This window comes from Lepidochelys kempii, chromosome 10, assembly GCF_965140265.1.
Source record: "Lepidochelys kempii isolate rLepKem1 chromosome 10, rLepKem1.hap2, whole genome shotgun sequence".
In the NCBI taxonomy this organism is placed as follows: Eukaryota; Metazoa; Chordata; order Testudines; family Cheloniidae; genus Lepidochelys; species Lepidochelys kempii.
The window spans coordinates 85188357-85216339 of record NC_133265.1 but is presented as its reverse complement, the minus strand read 5'-3'; the positions used below and the strand labels follow the sequence as shown (position 1 = coordinate 85216339).

Sequence of the window (27983 nt, the reverse complement as noted above, 5' to 3'; positions counted from 1 at the left end):
GGAAAAACTGTAGGAAAAAGAAAAGGAGGACTTGTGGCACCTTAGAGACTAAAATTTATTTGAGCATAAGCTTTTGTGAGCTACAGCGAGTCAGGATATTGAGGTCATGATGTGGCAGTAATTGCAGCAAGTTTTCCCCTGTAGTGTCAGCTGGAGAAGTTAATCTTCATTTTAGCACCTATACACTGTTTTGTAGCGTCAGTGGCTGCTGAATTCCACCCAAGAGGCTGCTGCACTATAGGGAAAAGGATCCCTTTATAGAGAAACTGTAAAACTCCTTGAGATCCTTTAGAATTGCAGCTACAGCGAGAAGTGCCTTCTGGTACAATCACTCAAAGCTGAGTGACTCAGTACGTAGTTCATGGAAAGGAACTGCCCTTTTCTGGTGCTGCTCCTCCAACAATACTAAATCAGAAGAATTGTGTACCTGTATACATGAACCTTCGTCTGCACATTTTATATATAGCCATTTATATGGGGGGGGGGAAGGCAAAGTATTGTCATGAATCAAAAACTATCTAAGAGATAGGAAGGAGCATAGAAATAAATGGTCAAATTTCATCATGGCAAAAGATGACCAGTAGGGACTTCAAGATTCCACATTAGGTACAGTGTTGTTTAATCTATTAATGCTGGCAAAGGGCATTAACACTGAGCCAACAAAATTTACAGGTGACACAATGTTATTTAGATCCAGAGAAGGGTGTGAGGAACTTCAGAGGGACTTAACGAAGTTGAGGGAATGGGCAGTATGGTGACAGAGGACGTTAAAAATCAATAAATGTGAAGTAATTCACATTGGGAGGGTGGGGGAAAATAAACTTCTCATGCACCTTACAGTTTTATATTAACTGAATCAATTCAGGAGAGGGACCTGGGCATCACTGTAGACAGCTCTATGAAGACCTGCTAAATGTGCAGCTGCAGTCAGAAGAGCAAACAAGATGTTAGGATGCATAAGAAACAAGATGGAGAATAATGCAGACTCTTATAATGCCCTTATGTACCTTTATGGACTGGCCTCACCTGGATACTGAGTTCAGTTCTGGTCACACCATCTCAAAAAGGATGTAACAGAATTTGAGGAAGTTCAGAAAAGGGCTACAAGAATGATTAGGGGGCTGGAGAAACTCTTATGAAGTGAGGTTAAAAAGATAGGGATTTGTTTAACCTTGTCAAGGACACCAATAAACAGGACAAGATAAAAGTCTAAAATAAAGAATGGTTTAGAGCTTCTCATCTCCTGATCTCATAACACAAGAACAAGGGGACACTCAATGACACTGAAAGGTGGGGAATTTAAAATCACTAAAAAGAAATGCTATGTCATACAATGTGTAATTAGACATTGGACCTCACTGCCACATGATATTGTTGAGGCCAAAAATTTAGCAAGAGTCAAGGAGGGGATGGATTAGGCCAGGGATCCGCAACCTTTGGCATGCGGCCCGCCAGGGAAACCCCTAGCGGGCTGGGCCGGTTTGTTTACCTGCCACGTCCACAGGTTCAGCCGATCACAGCTCCCACTGGCCACAGTTTGCCGTCCCAGGCCAATGGGGCTGTGGGAAGGGCAGCCAGCACATCCCTTGGCCTGCGCCAGGGGTTTCCTGGCGGGCTGTATGCCAAAGGTTGCCAATCCCTGGATTAGGCAGTGTAGCCTATGGAATAGGAGTGCTGGACTGGGATTTCGGAGACCTGCATTCTATTCCTAACTCTCCCACTGGCCTGCTGGGTGTCGGGCAAATCACTTCACCTCTCTGAGACTGACTTTTCCCATCTGTGAAATGGGGACAGTGATACCGATCTGCTTTGTAAAACGCTTTGAGATATGTTGATGGAAAGTGCTATATAAGAGCTATTATTTCTACTGATAAGACTGTCCAGAGTTGTCATAATTAATGCGAAGAATGAGAGTATTGAGAAGGAGACAAACCTCCTGTTTCAGGGCCAAAGCCAGTCTCCACTATTAGGGGTTAGAACGAGACCTTTACAAAGTAGATTATCCCACATCTGCTATTGTGGGGTTCTTGCACCTTGCTTTGAGGCACCTGATGGTGCTGGCTGATGCCTGAGATAGGATATTGGACTCAGTGGACCAAAGGTTTAACCCAGGGTGGCAAGTCCTATGTTTGACTGTACAGACCCTGTGATGATTATGGTAATACAGAACATACATGGAATATGCAAAGTTAAAATTAAGACTCATGCAATTGGAATTTTAACCTTAATGTTTCATAATATGCAGGGAAGAGGTTTGCAGCTAATATATAGTGTTCGTGAGTATCATTTGACAGGGCCTAAAGAGCACAAAGCCAGAATGGTGATGCTACTCCAATAATTGGTTCATTAATAATATCTTCCAGGTGACTGAGGTTGTGGCTCTCACCAGACTGAGACTGTTTTTCTGTGTACTGTAAACTCTTGACAGTGGGAGCCAGGCAGAGCAAGGGCCAAGTGTGATCACAGGTGTATCTCTCCCCTTTGCCAGAGCACTCATGTGGGACAAAGTGCTGTGGGATTCATTCCATTAGTATAAATGACTCTTTCTGTAACCTCAGTTACTCGATTCTCTATTTCTGATTTAAATAATTTTTGACAGTAAGCGTAAAGAACCCCACCCCCCACCTGTGCATTTGAATCCTTTGCCTGTGTAGAAGAGGCCTGTGGAACTGGCTTCTTCTGAATAGGCTCTACAGAGGGAGCTATCTGTAGTGGGCTCTTCAGGTATGAGCCCAACATGCTCATATTCAAAGTCTTTAGGGTAACCTACATTTCCCTGAGCTGCCTTGGCCTTGGACCCACCAAGGATGTGGATCTCAGGGAAGATCAAGAGGGAAATCTCTTTGGATACTGCTCTCCTTGGTGTTTTGATCTATCACCTCCTGGGTTCTGGGCCTTCATGTTGTACTCTAGGTTCCCACTTTGATGTTAAGTGAGTGTATTGCACTGGGGATATGAATAAGAACATCAGAACGGCCACACTAAGTCAGACCAAAGATCCATCTAGCACAGTATCCTGTCTTCCAACAGTGGCCAATGCCACATGCCCCAGAGGGCATGTGAACAGAACAAATCCATTCCTGTCACTCATTCTCAGCTTCTGTCAAACAGAGGCGAGGGACACCATCCCTGCCCATCCTGGCTAATAGCCATTGATGGTCCTATCCTCCAAGAACGCATCTAGTTCTTTTTTGAATACTGTCTGTCATTCCCCACATCTCTCTTTCTTACTGCTAGTTCTCCTGAACTTTTGGCAGGAACTCAGCAGAGTGATTCTGGTTGCTTCAGTTGCAATTCTCAGTTGTATTAGCCCCAGTTGCACGTGGTGCTTCTCCTGAGCCTGGATCCCTTGCCTCTGAACTCAGATCAGAAAGCTCTTCATCTAGAGCATGGTTACAGGGCTGTTAAAAGGGGATCCTTGTATTTCTCTGGGAAAGGCTCTTCTGTACTTGTGGAATCACGTCTGTGAAATAGAAATGATGTAAGCATTCAAGAGCCTCTAGAGATGATTCCAGTCTCTTGTGCCTTTACCAATCATTTTAGAATTTTCTTTCTCCTAGATGGAGTGGAAGTTCTCCTGACATCTTTGCTTCTATGTGCCTGTGCAGAGGGTCTGTCTCGTCATCCTTTCCAAGACAGTATATTAAAGGGCCAGTGAATGTGTTTATTCAAAATCATGACCCATGAATCCATGAGATGGAAATCTTGGTTCCCTCAATACTTATCCTGTCTTTTGAGTCAATCTGCCATTGAGGCCAAGAACTTAACAAGAATCCAAGAAGGATCAGTCAGTTATATGAATAACAAGGATAATCAGAGTTATAACTGTAATGATCAAAAAAAAGCTTTGGAAGGGATGTAGCTGCTCCTGGGGCACAAGCTGACCTAACTAATAGCAGTCAGAGTAAACTGTCCATGGGGCAGACTATCCCAGAACTGCCTGCTGTAGGGTTTCTTCCTCTGAAGCAGCTGATCTTAGCTAAAGTCAGCAACGGGACATGTGGCTAGATGGTCCACTGGTTTGATGCAATCTGAGAATCCCTGTGTTCTCTGTGTAATGGTCCCTATGTGTATTCTACTTGGTGCGCATGCGCTCCATGGGCCTGAGTCCAGAAGATTTTTGCCAGCAATGTCCACTGCTCCATACCTGTGCCCCACTCCTCCTCATGTTCCAAACTGAGAGTATAAGGGGCAGCATGTACCGACTGCCTCTCTGGTTCCTTTCTGCCATCCATGGTCTGAGACAGCATCTCTTCAGTGTCTGTAGTGTTTGCTAGCATCCTCTGCATCCAACTGTAAATATCTATAAATAACTCTTAGATAATAGTTTTAGATAGTTTTTAACAGTTGGGGGCCAAGCTCTTGGGATTCAAAAGCTGAATGTCCTGGGGTCTTCCCAGTCAACGATGACCATGTCAGATGCCTCTGTTGCCTCAGGGAAGCTCACAGCCCCTCAAAGAGCAGCATTTGCTGTTCTTTCCCAAGCCAAATCTGTCAAGCCTGTGAGTACAGGCTTCAAAAATTCTTAATGGCTCTTGCTATAAGGCCCCAGTCTGACCCTGGGCCATCAGACCCACCCTCCCTCAGTACATTCTGCAGAGAAACTGGGTAGCGCCCCTTCCGAGCACAGTGATCTCTGACTCCAGGGCTGATGGGAGTAGAACTAAGAACTCCTCCAAAAAGGGCAAGAGGTGGATAGGAAACACTCTCCCAAGAAGTGAGAGAAATCCCCCTCCATGTCCTCATCCAAGAAGAATACCTATTCTCCAACACCTTCCAAGTCAGGTGAGACACTGTGTGTCAGGAGCTCACAAGGAATGTGGTACTAATCTCCTGGCTCTGAAGAGCAGCAGCATCCCAAAACCAGTGTTATCTGCAGGAGCTGGACTGTCCCAAGTACAGTGAGAGAGAAATGAAAGTGGACAGTTCCCACACTGATGGCACCATCACACCATGGTAAGGAGTTGTTGGTACCAAAGACCATCATCATGGGTGCTGCAAAAAAAAAAAAAAAAAAAAAAGGCCCTCCTCTTGCGTCTGGGGATAGATACATTGCTTCTGAGGGCACTGCTAGCTTCTCAGGCCTGGAATCCCCGATTTTCTCATGGGAGATCTCCACACCATCGTCCAGCACATGAGGGGAAGGGAGAGTCACTCACTGGTACCTTCTACCAGCCAGGCATCATAAGATCCTGGGTACCAACAGCACTGCCCATAGAGTCGGAAGTTTCCCTTTCTGGTGGCCATCACTTCAGCCAGAAGAGTTGATGAGTTTGGAGGCTCTTATGACTAATATGCTTTTCATGATCTTCCATAGGGATTCCTAGTGATTCCTGAAATTCACCCTCACAGTGATCTTGGAATTCAATCTAAATTAGACTATTTGCTTACTTGTCTTCACAAAGCTGCATGCCTCTGCTGAGGATAGCAAGCTCTACTCTCTGGATGTGCAAGGATTGGCATTCTACCTGCAAAGAAGCCTTTCAGAAATAGCCTAGATTATTTGTGTCCTTCGCAGAAATTTGTGTGCCCGCTCTCCTTCCCCTTTTCTGGCTCTCCAAGGGTTTTTAGCAGTATAAAGATACTGGAGGAGTGTATGGTCCATGCTGACCCTCATACCCTGGGTTTGGAACACAAAGAGGAGTGAGGTGCAAGTACAGACCAATGGAACTACAAGCAAGAGTCTTCCAGTCTTAGGTGCATGGAGCACACGTACACCAGCAGTGAAAGGAGGGGGGAGGGATAGCTCAGTGGTTTGAGCATTGGCCTGCTAAACCCAGGGTTGTGAGTTCAATCCTTGAGGGGGCCATTTAGGGATTTGGGGCAAAAATTGGGGCTTGGTCCTGCTTTGAGCAGGGGGTTGGACTAGATGACCTCCTGAGGTCCCTTCCAATCCTGATATTCTGTGATTCTATGAAATAGAGCTAGAGCCTACACATCTCAAAGAACTCCAGATAACACCTAATTTAACCTTGGTAAATTACACTGAGCTACAGGGGATGAGGGAAATTAATCCCACCTGCTAACTTCATCATGTGCTCTGCCCCACTCTGGAACAAATTGCCTAAGGAGGTTGTAGATTCTCTGTCATTTGAGGTTTTTAAGAGCAGGTTAGACAAACACCTGTCAGAGATGGGCTAGATAATACTCAGTGTGGTGGGTCAGGACTAGCTGTTCTATCGAGCTCCCTTCTAGTCTTACATTCTAGGATTCTAAGGCAGACTGTGAGTCAGAAAACTTCCTGAGAATGACAAAAAATTCCCCTCAAGGACTGCATTGTCCCCAGTGAAGGGCAAGAACAGTTGAGTCAGCTCCCATTAGTTAGCTCTCAAAGCCCCATAGCAACCACAACGTGGCTACTTTCCCAAGCTACATCTCCCTGGCAACTGCACTGAAACTAGATAAAAACCGTGAGTGGGCAGGTGAGGCCCCACTGCCTGCTGGCATTTATGAGCATAGGGGAGAGCCCATGCGGGCTACACAGTGTTGGGCTCTAGGGTGGCAACCTGTGCTGGGCCAGAACAAGCCTGGTTTGTTTTTGTGTGGAAAGGGCATGACCCTTTTAGATGCGAAGAGTTAAACTACACCCTTGAACATGACATGAGGCCTTGGAACCAAGGGGAAGGGGAAAATTTGCAGCAAAGTGAAGCACTGGGGACGGAGCTGTTGGCAAAACCCCAGCAGGCTTTTTCTTCCCTTCTGTTCTCCTTGCCCCTCTCCCTAGGCCAAAGGACCCTTCATCATCGGAGTGAGACTCTGGAGACAGTAATCCTGGTGAATCCCAATGTGGACAGCATTGTTTCTGAGGTAAGGTCCAAGAACGGCCTCTTGCAATGGGACAACCCTGGCATTTTCTCCACATCAGCTGTTCTGCCTATGCTGACCCAAGCACAGCCAAAGCATTAGCTCATTAATAGAGCATTTCCCACCCTTCATGAGCAGTTTTCCCAGACCTGGTGTGCAGCCAGCAGAATTACTTCCAGGCTGTGTGCTCATTGTGCTTACCCAGCAGGAAGATCCATGCTGCACCATTGCCGTACGTTCCAGGTTATTTCTAGATAAAGGAACACATGCCAGTGCCATGCCACACATTAACTCTGAGGAAGAAGGCTAATTCCTGGGAACTACCTAATCTGTAGAGCGTTTGTAAAGCTCTTTTAGCAGGAAGGAGGGAGGGCTTCAGCCCGTGAGAGACGGTGGAGTTGGATGGGATTCCTGAATGGAGCAAGCTTTGTTAACACTCTGCTGCTGGAAACTTCTCCTTATCCCTGGCCTCTGCTGATTCTTGTCCCAAAGAGAGTCTGAGGATTAGGAGCAAGGGTATGGAGCTGCTTTGGAGGTGGGGTTTGCAAAAGGGCTTCAGGAATTTGTGTACTTAACTCCCTTGTGCTTTTGTGAAAAGCCCAGCCTGGCTTGGAGCTGGGTCAGGCAGGCAGCAGAGGCATCTTTGAGTGCTTCTGTCTCTACAAGCAAATAACTTTTACGTAGAAAAGCCCTGCTTTGACCAGCTGCTTGGGCCTGAACTCTTAGCATGACTTAGCCCTCTTACTGCTCTAGACCAGGGACTAGACCAGAGGTGGGCAAACTACGGTCCACGTCCACATCTGGCCTGTGGGACTGTCCTGCCCGGCCCCTGAGCTTCCAGCCAGGGATGCTAGCCAGGGTTAGGGCTGGGGGGTCCCGGGAGGGGGCGATCAGGGGACAAGGAGCGGGGCAGGTTGGATGGGTCAGGGATTCTGAAGGGGGTGAGAACTGGGAGGGGGCAGATAGGGGGCGGTGGCCAGGCTGTTTGGGGAGGCACAGCCTTCCCTACCCGGCCCTCCATACAGTTTTGCAACCCTGATGTGGCCCTCAGGCCAAAAAGTTTGCCCACCCCTGGACTAGACGCTCATGTTCTGGATCCTGTCACTCGTTGAGACTGTGGAACTGGTGAGAAAGCCAGAGAACCATAGAACTCCAAACCTGAGCGCTGACAACTTTCTGTCTTATGGTAATAGGTCCGATCGCTGGTATGTGATTCATCTGCCCACAAACTACTGCTCCTGTGTGGTCAGAGCTCAGACCAAGGAGACCTGATCCTGCAAACTGGGACCTTCACTTATCAGAAATTTGCTGAGATAATTGCAGATCCAGAGGTGAGTATGAATAGTAAACCAGGGTCTCACCTCCAGCTGGCAGAGACCAGGGGGGCCAGGACTCCACTTCCAGCTCACAGATACCCCAGCATGCTGGTCAGAAGCCTGGCTCTCGGTTCTCCTAATTCTTGAACTAAATTACTATAGGGCCTTGGGCAAGACACCGGTCAAAATTTTCCAAAGTGAATAGTGATTTGGGGGTGCTTTAACTTTTGAGTGCCCAGTTTGCGACACATCAGGGTTGCCTGATTTCCAGAAGTCAGGTGATCTGGCTTTTCTGAAAATCTTAAGGTATCTCAGCTTGGCACCCAAATATTGAAGCCACCACAATCATGTGCCACCTTGGAAAATGTGGTCCTCTTCCTTAGTTTTACTATTTATCCAGTGAATGTTATATATATATATATATATATATATATATATATATATCACACACACACACACACACACACACACACACACACACACTACAGTTTGTGAGAGTTAGTGTGTGTCTAAAGCTTTGAGATCTTTGGATAATTAGAAATGCACTCTAGTATTTATTTAGCTGTATTCTGGTTCCTCTCTAAAAAGCTGTATTATTATTTATTCTCATTGCCACTCAGATACACTATTTTGTCGCTTTGACAGTTTCAAGCCCTGCTCCAGATGTTTCTGGTCTGGAGGCAATATTCACTAAGCACTAGGGCCCACATTTTCAAAATTGTATGCACATGATTTGAATGTGCATTTGTGGTAGTTGTGGTAATGAGATATTCAGCTAACTGGCTAGGAGGGTAGATTAACCGTCTGGACACAATCACCATAACTGCATGTATAGGCCTGGAAATCTGGATTTCAGAATTTATTTTTCTCAATATATTCTCTGGGTTTTCTCAACTTTACTATTTGCTTCCACTCCTTCATGGGGCCAGACTGTCAAGACATCAGCTGAGGAGGGTCTCTTTAGGCAAAAGCATCCTATGCAAAATATTATCACTAACTCTAAAATTCATAAAATGTAAGCTGTTTAATTTTTAATATGGCTTTAGTCAATGTATTTGCATATCTGCATAATTCTAAGGACTCCTGAAACAGATACTAACTCCTGCCTTTAATTAGACGATAGATAGCAACACTTGCCAAATCAGCAATGATGTCCTAGCCTTTTAAAATCTGGGTCAGAAGAGACAATGAATCTGAGTAGAAAAGAAAATCCCAGTAACAAGGAACTAAAGTTTCAATAACTAGGAAACTGGGAAAATACTCAAAGAAGAAGATGGGATAATGGCCAGCCAGTGAGAGTTGGTAGGAAACCACAAGAGTGTGCTTTGGAAAAAGAGTGGGGCTGACGGAGAGGATTCCCTAACCAATAGGAAACAGTTGCTTTTACACACCATGATTAGGGGCAGATTGTGCCCTTGTCGGCAGGGGGGAAGAGGACAAGGAGGTCCCTCCCTTTGTGCCTCTGCTCTGTATGAGAGCCAGTCACACTTGCAGTCCTGGCATTAAGGAAGCAAAAGACCTCATCCTGGCTAGGCGCCCCCTCAGTAGCATTAGGCTTTGAAAGAGAGAGCAAGGCCAAGGCTCTGGCCCATACCTCATAATGGCCAAAGTTGGCCCAACAGCTGCATTCTCAGGGGCCTGCTAGAGCCATTGTGCCTGTCTGAAGGAGTTATGCAGCTCAGCATTGCCCTCTGTCATGGCCTCTTTTACAATACGTCAGCGGAGTCCTTAATGGTCCCACATTAATTGTTGCTTTAAAAAAATTAAATGCTGCAATGTCTCACTTCTGTGTCTGTGATTGTTCTTGTCTGTCTCAATAGGTTGCCCAGCTTCTCAGCAACACTGATCCAGATAACAAGGCCTCCCTCACTGTGTCCTGTTTGGGAGAGGGAGACTGGAGCAACCTTGGACATCCCCAGTTCCAGCAGCTTATTAATCTGAAACTGAACCCTGACCCAGTCCTGCCTGAGATGGATGGGGTCTCTGAGTTTGCAGAGTATGTCTCTGAGACTGTAGATGTGCCAACTCCATTTGATCTTCTGGAACCTCCCACTTCTGGAGGCTTTCTGAAACTGTCTAAGCCCTGCTGCTACATATTCCCCGGTGGGAGAGGGGACTCTGCTCTGTTTGCTGTCAATGGATTTAACATCCTAGTGGATGGTGGCTCTGAGAGGAAATCCTGCTTTTGGAAGCTGGTCAGGCATCTGGACAGAATTGACTCCATTCTCCTGACCCACATTGGGGCAGACAACCTACCTGGCATTAATGGGCTTCTGCAGAGGAAGATTTCTGAGCAGGATGAGGAGCAATCTCAGGGCTCCACCAACTACAGTGACTGGATGAAGAACCTCATCTCTCCAGAACTTGGGGTTGTGTTTTTTAATGTTCCTGAAAAGCTTAAGATGCCTGAATCATCCATGAAAGTAAAGAGAAGCATTGAAGAGGCTTGCCTGACATTGCAGTACCTGAATAAACTCAGCATTAAATCAGAGCCCCTCTACAGGGTGGTGAGTAACACCATTGACCCCATTACTCTGTTCCACAAGATGGGGGTTGGTAAGCTGGACATGTACATCCTGAATCCTGTCAAGGAAAGTAAGGAGATGCAGTTTCTAATGCAGAAATGGGCTGGGAATAGCAAAGCAAAGACTGGCATCATTCTAGCAAATGGGAAAGAAGGTGAGATTTCTGTCCCTTATCTGACCTCCATCACAGCCCTGGTGGTTTGGCTGCCAGCAAGCCCAACAGAAAAAATAGTAAGAGTTTTGTTTCCTGGAAATGCTCCACAAAATAAAATATTGGAAGGTCTTGAGAAGCTCAAGCATCTGGATTTTCTGAGGTACCCAGTAGCTACTCAGAAGGATATGTCTTCTGGCCTGCCTACACCTTCTTTGAAGCAGACCAAGATTAAACAGAGAACTGACAGCAAAGAGAGTCTGAAATCTTCCCCCAGGCCAGCTGCAACAAAGCAGGCCAGAAAAGAAGAGGCAAATGAGGATGGGGCTAAGGAGATAAAACCAGAGGTAGTAAAGGAGGCCAGAACTGAGAGAAAAGTGAAAGAACACACTGAGAAAATTCCTGAGAAACATGCTAAACCTGAAAAGATAAAGACAGAATCAAGTGATGCCCTTAAAGCTGAGAAAAGGAAACTAACCAAAGACAAGATTGGCAAGAAGCACCTCAAAGAGAAAGTGTCTAAACTGGATGAGAAGAAGGACAAAGAAAAGAAAGAGATTAAGAAAGAGAGAAAGGACTTTAGAAAAGATGATGGAAAGAAAGAAGAAAAAAAAGATTCAAAGAAAGAAGCCAAACCAGAGCTGAAAAAAATTTCTAAACCAGACTTAAAACCGTTTACCCCAGAAGTCAGGAAAACATTATACAAGGCAAAAGTTCCAGGTAGAATCAAAACTGAGAAAACCCGAGTCAAAGCTGAAAAGGAAGCACCTTTGGAACAGAAGATGTCACCACTGCAGAAGAGACCTGTACAGCAAGAGCCAGGAATGGCTGACATGGTTGAGCAGAGATTAGTCCTGTCTTCACCAGAGGACCTGACCAAGGACTTTGAGGATCTGAATCATGAAGAGAAGGTGGAGCTGCAGGTGGCTCAGGAAATAACTGATATTGAAGTGAGTGATGCAGTCATGAGAGGACCTGAAACTGAAGGAAAGAGGGTCCCTGATATGACTGCTCAGGGTCACCTTGATGAAGCTCTAATTTTGGAAGAGAACATCTTGATAAAGGCGACTCCTCTAGGTTCCCCAGATGAGGGAATCATGACTATTGATAGGGAAGGAGAGTTGCCATGTGAGGAAAAGCCAGTCCATCAGCTGGAGGTGAGAGCAGGAGAGGCTGAAAAAATTGAGGATGAAGGAGCGGCCCTGGAGGAACCTCTTGAGATGGGAGAGTTTGCAGAAAAAGTTGAAAGAAAGGAGGAAGCCAAGCTACCATCAGAGGTTCATAAAGATGAGAGAGGGCAGGTACCAACACACACAGAAAGAGCAGCAAGAGAAGCTCACACTCCAGCACTCAAAGAAAAGGAAGAAGAGCAGAAAATATCTTTGGACAGAAAGCAGAGGGAAGGAGAAATGAAGACTTGTGAAAAGTACATTGAGGGGATGGATACGGGTGAGGAAAGTGAGAAGGAAAAGAGAGAGGATGTGATAGAAAAGGCAGAACTGGAAGAAACAGAAGAACAATACACAGAGGAAAAGGACATGAAGACTAAAGAATTCTATCAGCTACACCACGATGAGGAGAAAGGCACAAAATTCACTACCAAAGAAAAGGAAAGAGAGTTCAGTGAGGATATGGGTGAGAAAAGCAATTTACCTGAAAAGGAAGTAACTAAGGAGGAGTCCTACCTGAGAAGTGCACCTGTCCCTCCACGAGCCACAGCAGAACACATTTCATACATCCAGGATGAAACCATCCCTGGCTACTCAGAGACTGAACAGACCATTTCTGATGAGGAAATACATGACGAACAGGAAGAGAGGATCCCACACTTGAAGTATGATGTTAGTGCCTATGATATTTCTGTGCCTGATCACCCAGGCTCTTTTGAAGCAGTACATGGTATCCAAGCCACCTCCACTACTGATATTGCTGACAAGGGCTACATCAGCCAAGAATCTGAAATCCTTGTGTATCCTACAAGCATTGTGGCAGCCCCACTGGCTGAAGAGGAGCATGTGTCCTCTGCCACGTCTGTTACAGAATGTGACAAGCTTTCCTCTTTTGCCACTTCAGTAGCAGAAGATCAGTCTGTTGCATCCATAACAGCTCCACAAACAGAAGAGACTGGCAAAAGCTCGTTACTTCTGGACACAGTAAACAGCATACCCTCCTCTCGGACTGAAGCCACCCAAGGCCTAGACTATGTGCCCTCTGCTGGCACAATCTCTCCAACATCCTCCTTAGAGGAGGACAAATGCTTTAAATCTCCGCCTTCTGAAGACTTCCAGGCATTAGCAGAAGGAGAGAGAAAAGTCCAAGCTCATAAGAAGGGCCTGCAAGAAGAGGCAGAAGAGGAGGAAGAAGCGGAAGAAGATGAGACTCCAAATATTGAGATGCCTGAGAAACTCAGAGGGCATTATGGTGCCCAGCTGTTTACTCAACAAGGGCACCTGGCTGATGTTTTAATTGAATCCCGCACAGAAGCGTCCATGTTGCTATTATCCACAGGGGAAACACAACTTTCCCAGGTAGACTCCAGTTCTGGAGAAGCTGAGGAACGATGCATAAGTCCTGATGATAGCACAGTCAAGATGGCATCTCCAACACAGTCTGGCCCCACCAGTGCTGGACATACACCTTTCCATCAGTCCCCTGTGGAGGAGAAATTGGAAACTGTGGAAGCGGAGTTATTTGAAAAAGCCAGAGATACTTCTGTAAAGAAAGGTGAAGGACAAACTTCTGGTGTAGAAAAAGGAGCTGAGAGTGAATTTGAACCACTTAAAAAAGCTGAGGCACCTGCAGCTAACGATATCCCTGAAAACAAATTGCATTCTGTTATACAGGAGAAGCCTGACTTAGCTAGCAAAGTGCTACTGCCTATGGAGTCCATGTTTCCCAGGAATGAAAAGCAGGAACTGCCCATTGGAAAGGAACAGCTGTCACACATTTCTTATCACAAACAGGAAACCATTGAAATTAGTGAAAAGGATGATTCCAATCTGTACATTCCCAGCACAGACATTATTTCAAAGCCAGAGCAGGAGGCGGAGTTTAAAGAAACTGAAATGACTCAAGACGTTTCACTAGAATTTGCAAAATTCACAGCTAAAGAGCCAGTTTCTACCAAAGAAATATCTCCCCAAAATGCTGAGGTTCCAGAACAAAGCCAACTTGAAAGTGATAAATCTTCACAAATTTCTATTAAAGAAATATCTCCAGATGATTCCAAATCACTTTCTTTTGGAGAAGAAAGTCTTTGTAAAGAAAAATCTTCAGATATTTCCATTAGAGAAGCTTCTCCAGAAGAAGGGAAACCACTATATTTCACAGGACATAGCTTAGAAAAAGAAAAATCTACCCACATTTCCATTAAAGACATTTCTCCAGAAGACACCAAATCAATTTCTCTCACTGAAGAGAGTCCTGGTAAGGAAACATCTCCAGACATTTTCATTAAAGGAACTTCTCCAGAAGACACTAAGTCTCTTACTTTTACAGAAAAGAGCCCTGCTAAAGAAACATTTCTAGCCACATCCACTAATGAATTCTCCCCAGAAGCTATCATACCCCTGCATTTCATGCAGCAGAGCCCAGCCACAAGTGAAAAATCACTGGAAACTTCTGCCAAAGATATCATTAAAGAAAAACCCAAATCCCCTCTTTTCCCAGAACACAGCCCAATTAAAGATACACTACCCACAGAAATTTCTTCTGCAGAAATATCTCCAGAAGATACTAGATTGTTTTCTTTAACCGAAATGAGCCTGGTCAGAGAAAAGGCTTTAGAAATGTGCTCTCAGGAAACTTTTCCAGATGCCGAGTTCTTACACTTAACAGAATCCAGACGAGTTCAGGATGAAGAGTCTTCAGACGTTTGCTCTGAAGATGTCAAATCTTGTGATTTCATGGATGAGACACAAACTAAAGAAGAAAAATCTCCAGAAATGGAAGATATTTATATGAAAAATCTAAATTATGAGAAGAAAGTGTGGTTTCCAGAGGAGGTGGAAGAGAGAACAAGTAAGGAAAGCCAACAGAAGTATGATAAGGAAAGAGAGAGCACTTTTTTGGATGAGGTTCAGGAATATGAAAAAAAATCTTCTCTTACCATAACAGAAGAGGAAAAGATTATATATTCTATGGCATATGAAGGTTATGCCTTGGAAACAGTAGAGAAGAAAACTTCAGACTCTGAATGTGGATATTTCCAGGAAGAAGATGCCCCCAGGCAGGCAGGCCATCTTCCTAAGAAGGAAGATTACCTCTGTCATGGTGAAGACAAGCCTGTGCCTCAAGAAACAGAAGCTGGACATTTCAAAGTGGATTCAGCAGAAGCACAAGAATTTGCACTGCGGGAGGACAAAGGATTGTCACTGGAACCAAATAAAATGGAAATAGCCTCTCCTGGGATCACCTCTTCCAAAAAATCAGAAGTAGTTAGAGCAACCCCATCTTCTCAGCATGTCTGTATAGAAGAAAAACAGGTCAAACCATCAAGTGCAGCAAAAGGAAGGGAAGAATCATTGTTCCCATCTAAACAAGATTACTCCTATTTGGATCACGAGGAGAAAGCAGTCTTGGATCTATATGCTAAATCATCAGATGGAACACTGACAGTATCTCCTCTGCCTGCATCATCTAGTGCTCTAGAAAAGGAGGCGGACACAAGTACACAAGAACGAGAAAAACATTTCATGACAGACCAAAGCAAACCAGCTTTGCAAGCTGAAGTTCTGCAGGGGGCCAGAGTGGAGATATCAGATGACGATGCTTTGAACCAAGAAACATCAGACTCTAAATACATGCTAGACATAGAGCAGAATGCTGAAAGCAAAACCACTGAGGCTCATGATGACCCTAGAGGAAGCAAAGAGCAGAGTGCAAAAGCAATTGCTCTTCTGTACTCTACAAGCCCAGCAGAATATGAATATGTAGCAGCTTCCCCAAAAGACAGTGATGCAGCGTCAGAGGACAGCATGCACTCTTTTTCAGGACCATATCATCCCAAAAGAAGCAGTGACATTATAGGCCATTCTGAGGACATGGGTTCTTTCAGCCAAGTGGAATATCATACAGAGTCTTGCATTCGGAGCTCTTCCAGTCCTTCTGAGAAAGAGGTTTCTGAATCCAAAGGAGATGAGCATGCTAAACAGCTAAAGCAGGAAGAAAGGGAACCAACACCCTACCCTGATGAGAGGACTTTTCAGTATGCTGACATCTATGAGCAGGTAGTTATCTCTGGAGTTGGGCTTCCGAGCCGTATCCTGAAGGATGTGGACAACCTGGGTCACCCCGATAAGGAAAAGCTGGAGCCTATATTTGTGGCCTCCAAGACAGAGAAAGTATCTGTCTCTCAGAAACAGCTACTTTATCACATCTCTGCAAAAGAAGAAGAGTCCTGCCTCTACACCTCTGCTGAAAAGGAGCTGTCATCCCCAACTTCCCCCAAAGATAAAGTGGATTCTTCCTTTGCATACACAGACAGCCATGAAAGATATTCACCCCTGACAGAGTCAGATAAGCATGGGATACCCAGTGACTTGAGATTCAAGGAAATGCAGGAAGGACAGAATGGGCTGAGCTCATCAACTGCCACACCAAAAGAACCATATTTGACCCTGCCTCCTTCCTCTCCTGGAAGCAGTGAGTGCACTCCTCCTATACACACCATAGATGCATTTTATCAAGAAAAAAGAGCTCCCTACATTGAAGATGCTCATCCAGATAAAAACATAATTTCAATCAGCCAGGAGCAGAGATCTCTGTCACCAGTGGAGCCTCAGCCCAAAGACTTATACTACGAGAAAGCAGGACGAGGAGAAGAGAGCACCAGTGACTCAGAGTTAGAAAAAGGTGCCAAGGAGAAATCTGAAAAGGAGTCCAAATTGCCCAGCCCTCCCCAAGCACCAGAAAAAGTCAGTGAGCAGGAAGTGTATGCAGACATTTCAGTAATGGAGATGGCTCAGGTATCAGAGCTGCTTCACCAGGACAAGCACCAAGAGTCTCATTTGTCAACATCAGTTGCCTTCTCCCCTTGTGATCCAATGCAGAAAAAGGAACTTGGAGTTGAGAAAACTGAATCAGCAACAATTAGAAAGGCAGGTACTGCTGGCTACAGTACCCTAACAGATACATGCAGAGATGTTTGGGCATCAGAAATGTCCTATTCAAGCCAAATTTCTTTGCAACAGGGAAAAGATGCTGAAAAGTCCCCAAAGGAAGCACACTTTCTAGTAACAGATTATCACCATGCAGAGACTGCTTCTGAGGGCTATGACAAAGATATTTGCTTAAAGTCTACTGCTAAATATGTGAAAGAGGAACATCAAAAGGGTCTGGCACTGCAAAGTAAAGAAATGGATTTCTCTTCATCTGGGTTTGAATTTTCCTCTCTAGAAAAACATGACCCATCCATTGTGTTTGGACATGAGACATCCTCGTCATACCACTTAGGGGACAAATCTCTTATTTTAAAATTTCCTGAAGCTTTGCCCTCAGACCAGGGGAAGAAAGATGAGTACCTGGAGGTTTCTAAAAAAGATACCAGTATAGATTCATCTTCCCTTAGCTTTTCACCACTGAGCCTATATAAAGAAGACAAGTTGTTCTCTGGGGCTGTGGAAAGAGAAGTTGCATCCCAACAGCAGGCAAAAGATGACTCTCCCAGACTCTCAGAGGATGCCTCTCCTGAAGCCACCACCCCTGTGATACATGCTACAGCAGAAAGCTTCTACTCCCACATGCTTTCTACATACGCAGGAGGAGAGCCAGACACCAGGAGCCTGTGGGATGTGTCTCCATTGATTCCGGCTGATTCTGTCAAAACATATCCAGCTGAAATGGAAGGGTTTGTGTCTGCTGAGGATGGTGGTTCTGCATCCACATGTGATGTGGATAACACGCTGCCATGCAGAATTGACTGCCGAAGTACACGGACATCACCACTGTCCACAGAAAAACAAAAGCAAAGTTGTGCAGCCAGCCCAGAACAACACTCATCTATCACTGAAATGCTTATGGCAGTGACCTCACTTCCTGATGTACTGACATCATTTCCGCCTCATCAGCAAGAAGCAGCAGCCACAGCCAATGGCCCAACAGAAGTGAGCACAAGTCCACAAGCTTTCCAAAATGTGCAGAGTGCAGCAGAGGTGAAAGATGAGAAAGCATTTCCTGATTCTGACTGGACTGTGTCACCATCCTTGGGGGAAGAGGATACGGCTAGGCAGAGCCGGCCTTCTTCACTGATGTCCCCTGAGCATACGTACCAGCCCTTTTTTCCAGAGGCACAAAGGGGAGGAAGAACTGAGGAGCACGGAGATGCTTCCCATGAGGTAGAGCCGTGTTTAGGAGCCAGCTCTGACAACAGGCAGAAGTTCTCTTCCTGTGAATATAAACAGAGGAAGGGTGAGCTGTCTCCATCATTCATCAACCCAAGTCCTCATGACCTCTCTGATGACAGTGACCTCTCACAGGATGAAAGACATCCTTCAGTGAAGGGGAGGCCACACCACACTACTGGTAGCCATGTACAAGTCACGATGGTAGAGGAAACCCCTCCCACATCAGTGAGTGACTCTGGAACCTCCCAGTCTGACTCTGATGTCCCTCCAGAGACAGAGGAATGTCCATCCATCACAGCCGATGCTGCCATGGACTCAGATGAAGATGCAGATTTCCTCCCAGTAGACAAAGCTGTGGGCACTTCGCATCATGGCAGCACAAGGTCTAGCCATGATCCACAACCTGTTCCAATGATAGATCCCCATCCTCATCCCCCTCATCCAGATGTATGCATGGTGGACCCTGAAATGCTGGTAAATGAGCAAAATGTGAGCAGAACTGATAAAATATCCAAAAAGGATCTGAAAGAAAAGAGCAAAGGAGTGAGGAAGCCTTTGAGTAAACCCAAATCATCATCGCCTGCCCGGAAACTAGATGTCAAAGGGAAGCGGTCTCCCACACCTGTGAAACAACCATTGGACAGGTCTCCAAAATCTTCCACTGCAAAAAAAGAGCGAGATGGAGGAGAGAAGCAGTCAAAACCACGTACCCAATTAGTGCAGCCCTCTCACATGGAAGAGAAGGATGAGTTATCCCGGAGCAGTCACAGCAACCCGGGCAAGACCCTTGTTAATGGCATCAAAACAAACCCTGGTAAGAAATCCCTCCCCAAATGAGAATTCTCTTTTGCTTAAACAATAAGCAAAGCACTAAAATGTAAGCATTTGCTTCATCATTCAGGGCACTTAATGAGTGGCAGTTAATGAGCACTTCCTAGCAAGTCAGAGTGAGTTTGCAAGCGCTGAGGGATTGTGATAGGCAATGATTTAAAAAAAAAATGCAGGGAATGTCAGTAGCAGTGAAGCCAAACATCTGGTAATTTAAATCCTTTGTGTTTAGATTCTATTATACACACAGGGAGTATGTTCCCCACAGGGTGATCAGTAGTTGGAATTCTCTGGTCTCAGAGGGACAAGCAGAACCCACCTTACTACAATATTAACAGTGGGATAAGACACCTAACTATGGTGGCTGTTACTGCATTCTCCAGGGTTGAACTGATCATGACACTAGGAGTGCATTTGGGTGCAGAGATGTTGCCCTCCCTCTGTAACTACGAGTAGAGACCAGATAGGAGTATCCTCCACAATTAATTCCCAAAATTACAGGGGAGGGGGCTGAGTAGTATAGAACCTTGGTCATCCTGGCGTCTCCTCCCACAGTGGAAGATGCCAGATTGACTGACAGTATTGGAGACTGAAATCCTCTCTGCATCCCCAGAAGAGATTCCCCCACAAACTACTCCCTGCCACTATGTCTCAGTCCTGCTTGGAGGAACCAGTTTAAGCAGTTGAGAGGGAAATTCAGTCTCCATGGTCCATGCAGCCCTTGAGTACTCTGCTAAGAGTGCCATCATGGAGGCCAACTGTTGTTATTAGTTGTATTAGGGTAGTGCCCAGGAGCCCCTGTCATGCACCAGAATCCCACCATGCTAGGCGCTGTACAAACACAGAACATGTAGATGGTCCCTGCTCCAAAGTGCTTAGAATTTAAGTATAAAACAAGCAATATCGGCTGGATACAAACAGATGGGGTGGGGGCACAAGGAAACAAACATTACTGGTCACCATGATGAGCAGTGGTCTCAGTACATCGGGGCCAAACCATTGTCAAGATTTTTGTAGAAATCCTGGCATGGGAGAGTTTTGAGGGGGCATCTGAAGGTGGCTCATGGGGCAGTTTTATGGCTGTTTATGGCTAGTGCCTCCCGAGCATGAGGGGCAGCAAGGGAGGAAGCATAAAGATGTTTGAAAATTTAACAAATGGGTGATGGCGGCTGGCATCCTGGGCCTATTGGAGGCAGGAGTTGACATCTTGCTAGTGAATAAGCGCTGCTAGGTAGGGCGGGGCTAGGCCATCAAGGGCCTTGAAAGTGAAGATAAGTAGCTTATGTTTGATGCACTAGAGAAGGGGAGCCAATGGAAGGAATCCAAAGAGAGAGGTGACATGGGCAAAGTGACAGACTAAGGACGAGGTCTCTGCAGTGGCATGGCTGTGAGTGGGACAAGAGTTATTTAATCATTGCCAGCTAGAGGGAGGGCACAGTAATCACGACAGAAGATAAGAGCCTGGATGACAGTTGTTAGCTGTGTGAACAGATAAGGCTGTATCTCAGTGCTGTTATAGAGAAAGAATCCGCAAAATTGAGACCTAGCCTGAATGTGAGGTCCTAGAGCAATGACATCCAAAGATGATGCCCAGGTTATGAACCTGCATGGCAGGCAGGATAGTGGTGGTGTCCTCAGTGATCAAGATAGGAGGTAGCAGGAAGGGTTCGGGGTGGAAGATTAGGAGCTCTGTTTTAGCCATGTTGTGCTTGAACTGATGGCTAGACATCCCCAAGAGATGTCAGGTGACAGGCTGAGATTTTTAGATTGGCCAATTAGAGACAGTTCAGGAGTAGAGGTTGTTCTGTGGGTCATCCACATAGGGATAGGAGTTGAAGTTGTATGTGTAGATGAGCTTATCCAGAGATAAGGCTTAGAGGGAGAAGGGAAGGGCGCCAAGCACAGAGCCCTGTGGAACACCAATGGAAAACGGAGAGGGGGCTGAGGAGGATCCTCTGAAGGACACGGCAAAGGAGCAATGAGAGGACAGAGTCACAGAAGCCAAGGGAGGACAAGCTGTCAAGAAGAGCCTGATTATGGTGTTGACGGCAGCTGACAGGTGAAGGTGGGAGAGGCTAGAGCACTGGTTCTGAGCTGTGAGTAGGCAGAGAGCATTAGAGACTTTGCCAGAAGTGTTTTAGTGGCATGCAGGGAGTGGAAACTGGATGGAGAGCATCTGAACTGGAATTGGATGAAGAAAAGGAGGACTTGTGGCACCTTAGAGACTAACCAATTTATTTGAGCATAAGCTTTCATGAGCTACAGCTTATGCTCAAATAAATTGGTTAGTCTCTAAGGTGCCACAAGTCCTCCTTTTCTTTTTGCGAATACAGACTAACACGGCTGCTACTCTGAAACCTGGAATTGGATGGGAGGCGCTGTAACCAGTGCATTCGTAAGAACACAAAAACAGCCATATTGGGTAAGCCCAATGGTCCAATTAGCCCCGTAGCCTGTCTTCCAACAGTGGCCAATCCCAGATGCTTCAGTGAGAATAAACAGAACAGGGCAATTTATTGAGTGATCCCTCCCTGTCGTCCAGTCCCAGCATCTGGCAGTCAGAGGTTCAATGAGCTGAGGGAGGGGGGAGGGAGATAGGGTGGCAGCTGGAGAGACCGGTTGGGTCAGGATTGAGATTTTTGTTTTTCAAGTTGGGAGAGACTAAAGCATGTTTGTATTGTGAGGGGAAAGAGCCAGAGGAGAGTTAAGGAGGAGAGTAAGGGAGGGAGGTGTGTGTGTGTGTGTGGGGGGGGGGATCAGGAGATAAGATGGGCTGGAATCACTGGGGCAAATGAAGAGGTTAGACAAGGAGAGCAAGAGAGAAACATGATGGGGAGGAGGAAAGACTTGTAGGAGGGGAAAGAGGTCAGGAAAACGAAGTGGGGGGAGAAGGTTGTGTCATTAGGTGGCTTTGGAGGTATGGACACTTGCCCACTAGAAAGTGTAATGAGCCACCAGGCCATCAAATGCCTCACTAAGAGTGATGTCAGTCAGCTTCACATGTGCAGGCTAGAAGGGACAGATTCTGTTCTCCCTGTACATTCCCTGAGCTATTTGTCTCTTGTTAATGCTGGTGTTTAGCCTGGCTGCTGCCATGAATTGGCTATGAAAAGAAAATGAGGCGTACAGATTATGTGTGGGGACGGCAAATGGGGGCAGAGCTTTTTTTTTTTTATTGTGCCTCTTCATTTCTTTCTTCCCTTCCAGACTTTTTTTTTTTATTGACAGAACAGTTCATGTATCAGCCCAAACACTGTGGGAACTTTAGAGTTAAAGGCCTAAGAGACACATGGAAGGAAAGAATATGTTTGGGGTGCGGTGTGTGTGTAAATGCATGCACATGCTGTATTCACATGCTTGTGTGCACTCACATATTTTCTAGTGTCTATATAGATGATACTGCCTGTGTATATGTCTACAGTGTGTGTTTGTTTTCACATGGTTGGTAGTGTGCATTTGGCTATGTGTCTGCACTAGTGTGGGCATGTATTCACATATCTCCATGTTCAGGTCCTTGTCTAAATGTGTGTATGACTCTATGCCTCTGCACTTGGGAACATCTCTAACCTCTCAATGACTCTCAATCTCTCAATGACTGAAGGATGCAGAAACGATGAAGGGAAATGCTGAAGGAGCAGAAATATTGATGAACATGAGCCAGTCATCAGAAAGAACTGCTAGGAATCATTAAGAACCAGGCAGGAGTTCCCAGCGATGTTACTGTAGATTCCTGAGGGCTGTCAGATGAAGGACATCAGGACATATTGCTATAGCCAAGATAGGTTAAGAAACCGAAACTGGGGCTATTTAGCCAGATAGTGACTGAACTAATTACTCTGCCAAAGCTAATAAAGGGAATTTGTTTCCCTTCTGCAGCAAAGGCCATTCTGGACCTGATTCTAAAGCTGCTCAGTCCAGCACTAAAGAATTGCAGACCTTTCCCCTTTCCCACCTGGTTTCGGTGCTACTGCTGGGACAGACCATCCACTATTGTTTCCTTTCAGTAGCAGAGAGAAGGAGCCAATCCAGGCCCTTTAACTTAGTCTCTGCAGCTGCAGGAAATCTTCCTGTATTCCAGATGCTTCAGGGTTTTGTTAGCATCTGATTTCTCTTTTCCAAAGTTTCCAGTAGCCCCAAAAGCAGTCTCTCTGTGCCCCCTGGACCACCTGTCTATGTGGACCTGGCCTACATCCCCAACCACTGCAGTGGGAAGAACACAGACCTGGAGTTCTTCAAGCGGGTCCGAGCTTCATACTATGTTGTGAGTGGCAATGATCCAGCCAATGGGGAGCCCAGCCGTGTGGTATTGGATGCACTTCTGGAAGGAAAGTCCCAGTGGGGTGAGAACTTGCAGGTAAGTGATGTAAATGCCCAGGAATGTGTGATGTTCACTGTATCATGGAACTCTAGGGAGAATGTGCCTATTACAATACTGATCCACAGTGGAAAAAATCTCGCATGATGGTGCACTAGAGAGAAACAAATGGGACGGGGACTTTCTCACTGTACGGTGTTAAGCGCCAGTCACTGTCAAATCTTAGCAACCTCTCTTCCCTCCCTGCCATTTGGGGTTCTGTTTGTCAGTAGCCTAGGGACAGGAGGACAGTGTAGCCTGAGGAATTAGGAGAAAGGGTAGGGGATAGTCTCTTTCCCTATGCTGAGATTCATTCACTTAAAGATCACTCACTCCTCCTGTCTCTGCAGGAGGAAACAGAAATTGTCCTCTGGCAGAAACCAGCTGGAAAGTAAACCCTAAGACAGAAGAGTAGCCCCCTAACATGGTATTAGGGATAGGGTCACCCACCCCACTTCCCACCCTGGCAGTGGGGACAGTGTTGCAATCACAATTCTAAACCTGTTCTGATAATAACTTCCTATTAGCTCCTTAAACCATCAACAAATATTCCTTATAATACCCACCTCTGCCTACAAGGTTTCAGTGAGAGCCTGGGTGGTGCCTGTTCCTGCAGGCAGGACTAGAGCAGAGCGTACCTTTGTCCAAACTGCTCTGCTAGATACCGCATCCTCAAACACCAGGGCTCTGGAGCTGACATGTTCTGCACCTGGGTAAGGTGACACACAGGCTGTGTGGCATTTTCCGGTCATTCCACGGCCATTACTGGAGCCCTTGTGAACACAGATTTGCTGCTACTTTTGTTGCTGTCGACCAACTCATTCTCCAGCACAGCCTCTCCCCCTCCTTCATTTACCTTTCTGTTCTTCTTCGTCTTAGTATTATTTATATGGATGTAGTGCCCGTGATGCAACAGGCTGGGACCCCCTGGTGCTGGATGCTGCACAGAGAGATAGTAAAGAGGCCATTCTAGTTTAAAAGACAATATGTAACAGGCGGATGGAAAAACGAGCAGGCAAGGCCACGAGGCCAGAGTAACAGTTATAGGATTGTGTGGGCACAATTTGTTGGTGCACTAAACCAGAGAGTGGTAGCAGTGCTGTCAGTTTTCTCTTTTGTCTTTTCCAGGTGACGCTGATTCCAACGCATGACACTGAGGTGACACGCGAATGGTACCAACAAACCCATGAGAAACAGCAGGAGCTGAACATCATGGTGCTAGCGAGCAGCAGCACTGTAGTGATGCAGGATGAATCCTTCCCAGCCTGCAAAATTGAGTTCTGAGTCTCCCAGTGACACCTGGCTCTCATCCCTTGATGCTGTCCACCACCATGCAGCACTCAGACAGAGCTACCATCTCATCACAGTCCAGTTCTTCTCTTCTGGTTTAGTCTATATGTGGTTCCCATTTGCAGGAGATTCAGGACTCATCCAGCTCAACACTGGATGCTTTGAAAGAGGAGCCTGGAGGGCTCTAAGATTCTGTGCAGAACTGAGAGGTCATGCAAGGAGCAGTACCAGGCCAGGGCCAGCTTCTCTTTCCCTGGTTTATTTTGCTGCCTGTACAGTCGCTGTAGAATAATTTGGCTGCCTTGATGCTGCGAGCACTTGCTCTCCTTCCCTTGCTCTGGCTGCACTGCCACTTGGCTTGTAGCACCATGAAATGTTTCCTTTGGCCTGTAACTCTGCTGCTGCATGAAGATAGTCGTGATGGTCACGGTGTGGGAGAGAGACTGTGAAATAGAGGAAAAGGGGAGTGAGCGAGGAGCAAAGGGATTCTGGTGTCAATATTCTGAAATAACTGGTCAAAAAGAGAAGGCCATTCCTCCAGCTCTCAGAACATGAGGCATGCTAGGAAAAGAGAACTGGACTCCAACTACCCATGGCTGCGTTTATCTAATTCCAGAGGCTTCTGTCCTGAGTTGTTGGACACCCATCACTAGGTTACCTGTTCATCTGTTTCGCCATGGTTGAGGAGCTGTGATGAAGGATAAATTGGCTTGGTGGAGCATTGGCTTGTCATTCTTAGCTACAAAGAGCACATTCCTGATCTGCTAACCTCAGCTTTGCACTTGTAAAATGATTAACGTTGTACTTCTGAGCATCAGCAGTGTGACTGCAGGAGTCATCGAGGGACTGCTACGTGAACAGTCCCAGTCAGAAGGGTATCCAAACGCACAACCCCCAACTCATCTAAACAGAAGCGCTCAAGACAACGCTGGCCGCTGCTGGACCAGGATTTGCCTAAGAACTGTTGTGGCCTATGAACCAAAGGCTTTCTTGAGTGGGAGGAGGAGGAGGGATAGGGAACTGAGGCACCAGGGGTAGCAGGGATGCGCTGTCATAGCCATCTTAACAGATCCTTGCCTTTATGGCATGGGCGCTCCATTGCTGCTGAGTAATACATCAGCGCATTGTATAAGCTAGTGATGGAAAAGCCCTTTCAGGCTCCAGGCTCAGCTCATGAAGGGCCATAAACGTGAGGCAGTGGAAGTGGCTGCTCACGCACTAGTGCTCAGCTGCTCTGCCAACATGTTTAACACTGATCGGTCATTGCAGAGCCACGTCAGGCTGCTCATGGCACCAGGGAGGATTTTTTAGCAAGACAGAGACACGAAGCCGTTGGGGGGCTATACCATAAAAAGGCTATGATGAAAATCTTGGCCCACAGCCCCGAACACGTGTTGCATCAGTGCCGGTACTTGGCCCTGGGCCCTGCTCTGGTGGGGAAGGAGCCCAGGTCCTTGTGCTATGCTTGGCTGGGACATGCTAATCTGTGCCGCTAGCAAACTAGTAGCCACTCCTGGGCAGCTGGTGTGGAGAAAATGCTGCCTGAAAAACCTGCTGCTAGAGGACTAAAATGGGATTTCTATGGAAATGATTTATTTTGCCATCTAATTTATATATTTATTTTTGGTGTTAAGCTGCATTTTGTATGGAGTTAATATTTTAATTTATACATGTTAACATGGCACCATGTGGTTTTGAGGGATCTCATAGTGAATACTCAGAAGTTGCAATTTAAAGAACAGACAGACTCTCGAGAAACGAACAAAGTATCACTGGCAGCCGCGGGGGTCTCCGCACAGGCTACAAAGCAGAGTTGATGTATCTAAAGGAGCTGAGGCCAGTCAGCACAGCTGGCCCTTTAGCTACAGCCCTTGTTTTGAGGGTGAGATTCTTGCCTGGGAATTTATTAAATTCCTGCATTGTATTTTCTTGTTTTTTTTAAACTAGTTGGTCCAAAGTGTGTCTACCAGGAGAATAAATGTTATTCTCTGTAAACTGATTGAGTCAGTATGTATGAATGTCAGCTATGACAGCCAATCACAGGCAGGCAGTGATACAGATCCAACCTGTTTTTCCATTGGCCTCTTTTCAGTCTTTGAGCTTTTCACTTTAGGTCATTCAAGAAGTCAGTTAGACCAGTTTACCTGTGCTTGGCTGTCAGCCAACTCCTGGTGCCTGGAAGCCTTGCACACTCAGATCTGGGTTTGAAGAGGGAACAAATGGTGCATGCTCAGCTACTGAGTCCATTTCCTCAGCAGAGTGTCTAGGCAGAAAAAGTTAATGCACTAAACTTTAGCTAGACCCTCATATGAATGTCTCATTCTTCAACTTGAAGCAATTCTGACTAATAAGAGTGACAGTGGGGCTTTAGGGGCACCTGCATTCGCCAGGAAGGAAGAGCAGCTGGGAGCGTATCTGCCTACCCCAGGACATGCTCCTGGTTGCTGCGGCTGCGTCCCTTCTGGAGCTTTACCCCAGTGCCCACTCTCTTCCCTGCCCGGAGTCTCTTTCACACCTTTTTGAAGAGTTTTGTAGCAGTGTGTGCTGTCTTCAGCTTCTTTCGCCTTCTTCCTCAAAATTTATGAGAAAATACATTTTAAAAAACCCACCATCTTTATAACAGGGCCAAGCCCTGCCTTCCCCAGCAAATGGCTACAGGCCTGAGGCTGAGTTAGCGTATGGGACACGGGCCAACCCAGAGGTACCATGACACTACAGTAGAGAAACATTTAAACTCCGCTTTTGCTTGTTTCTGCATGTGGATGACAATGTGTAATATTCCCGTATGTAATAGGTACAAAATATTTTAAAATTATAATAAAAAAAAAGTGAACGTCTTAACTGTATTGAGCTGGCAATTTGTGCTCCTAGCTTCTTTCTATGCTGAATGTTGTAAAAACAGAGCGCCCAGGTTCTTTTCTTCTGCATCATGTTACTATTTGACCTTAGTTCCTTGATTTTAGTTCCTTTCCCCCATGTTCATGTGCAACACTCTGTAACTAACTGCTGTAAAGGGAGGAGCTTGATACAATAATAAAACCACATTAGTTGCAAAAAATAATGTCTTGGGCTTTTGTAAACTGTTCCATCTGAGTTTGTCCAACTGTTTCCTCCAACTGGGCAGTTCCATACATCTCAAGCATATAGGCACCAGGAGACAGGGGCATAGCTTGGGGGAAGTTCCGCCCCCTCCCCCCCCCCATTATCCACCCATGACCTCCCTGACTTTGGCTCCCTACAAAAAATTAATGCAGCACACATTAAATGGATTAAAAGCTAGCTAAATGATAGGTCTCACACTGTATTTGTAAATAGAGAGTTATCATGGAGCCGGTGTGTTTTTAGTGGTGTCCTGCAGGGATTGGTTCTTGG

At 46.0% G+C, this 27983-nt stretch overlaps 1 protein-coding gene across 2 annotated transcripts in view; it reads left to right on the top strand.

Annotated features, from left to right (window-relative positions):
* MAP1A (microtubule associated protein 1A) overlaps window positions 1–27672 on the top strand; it is a 117321-nt gene extending 89649 nt beyond the window's left edge. For both annotated transcript variants that reach the window (XM_073304626.1, XM_073304628.1), the window contains 5 exons: window positions 6725–6807; window positions 7998–8135; window positions 9941–18953; window positions 23089–23321; window positions 24450–27672. In XM_073304626.1, coding sequence (XP_073160727.1) covers window positions 6725–6807; window positions 7998–8135; window positions 9941–18953; window positions 23089–23321; window positions 24450–24605 — 9623 coding nt within the window. In that variant the 3' untranslated portion in view covers window positions 24606–27672. The remainder of the gene's footprint in view (window positions 1–6724; window positions 6808–7997; window positions 8136–9940; window positions 18954–23088; window positions 23322–24449) is intronic.
* Window positions 27673–27983: the final 311 nt, after the last annotated feature.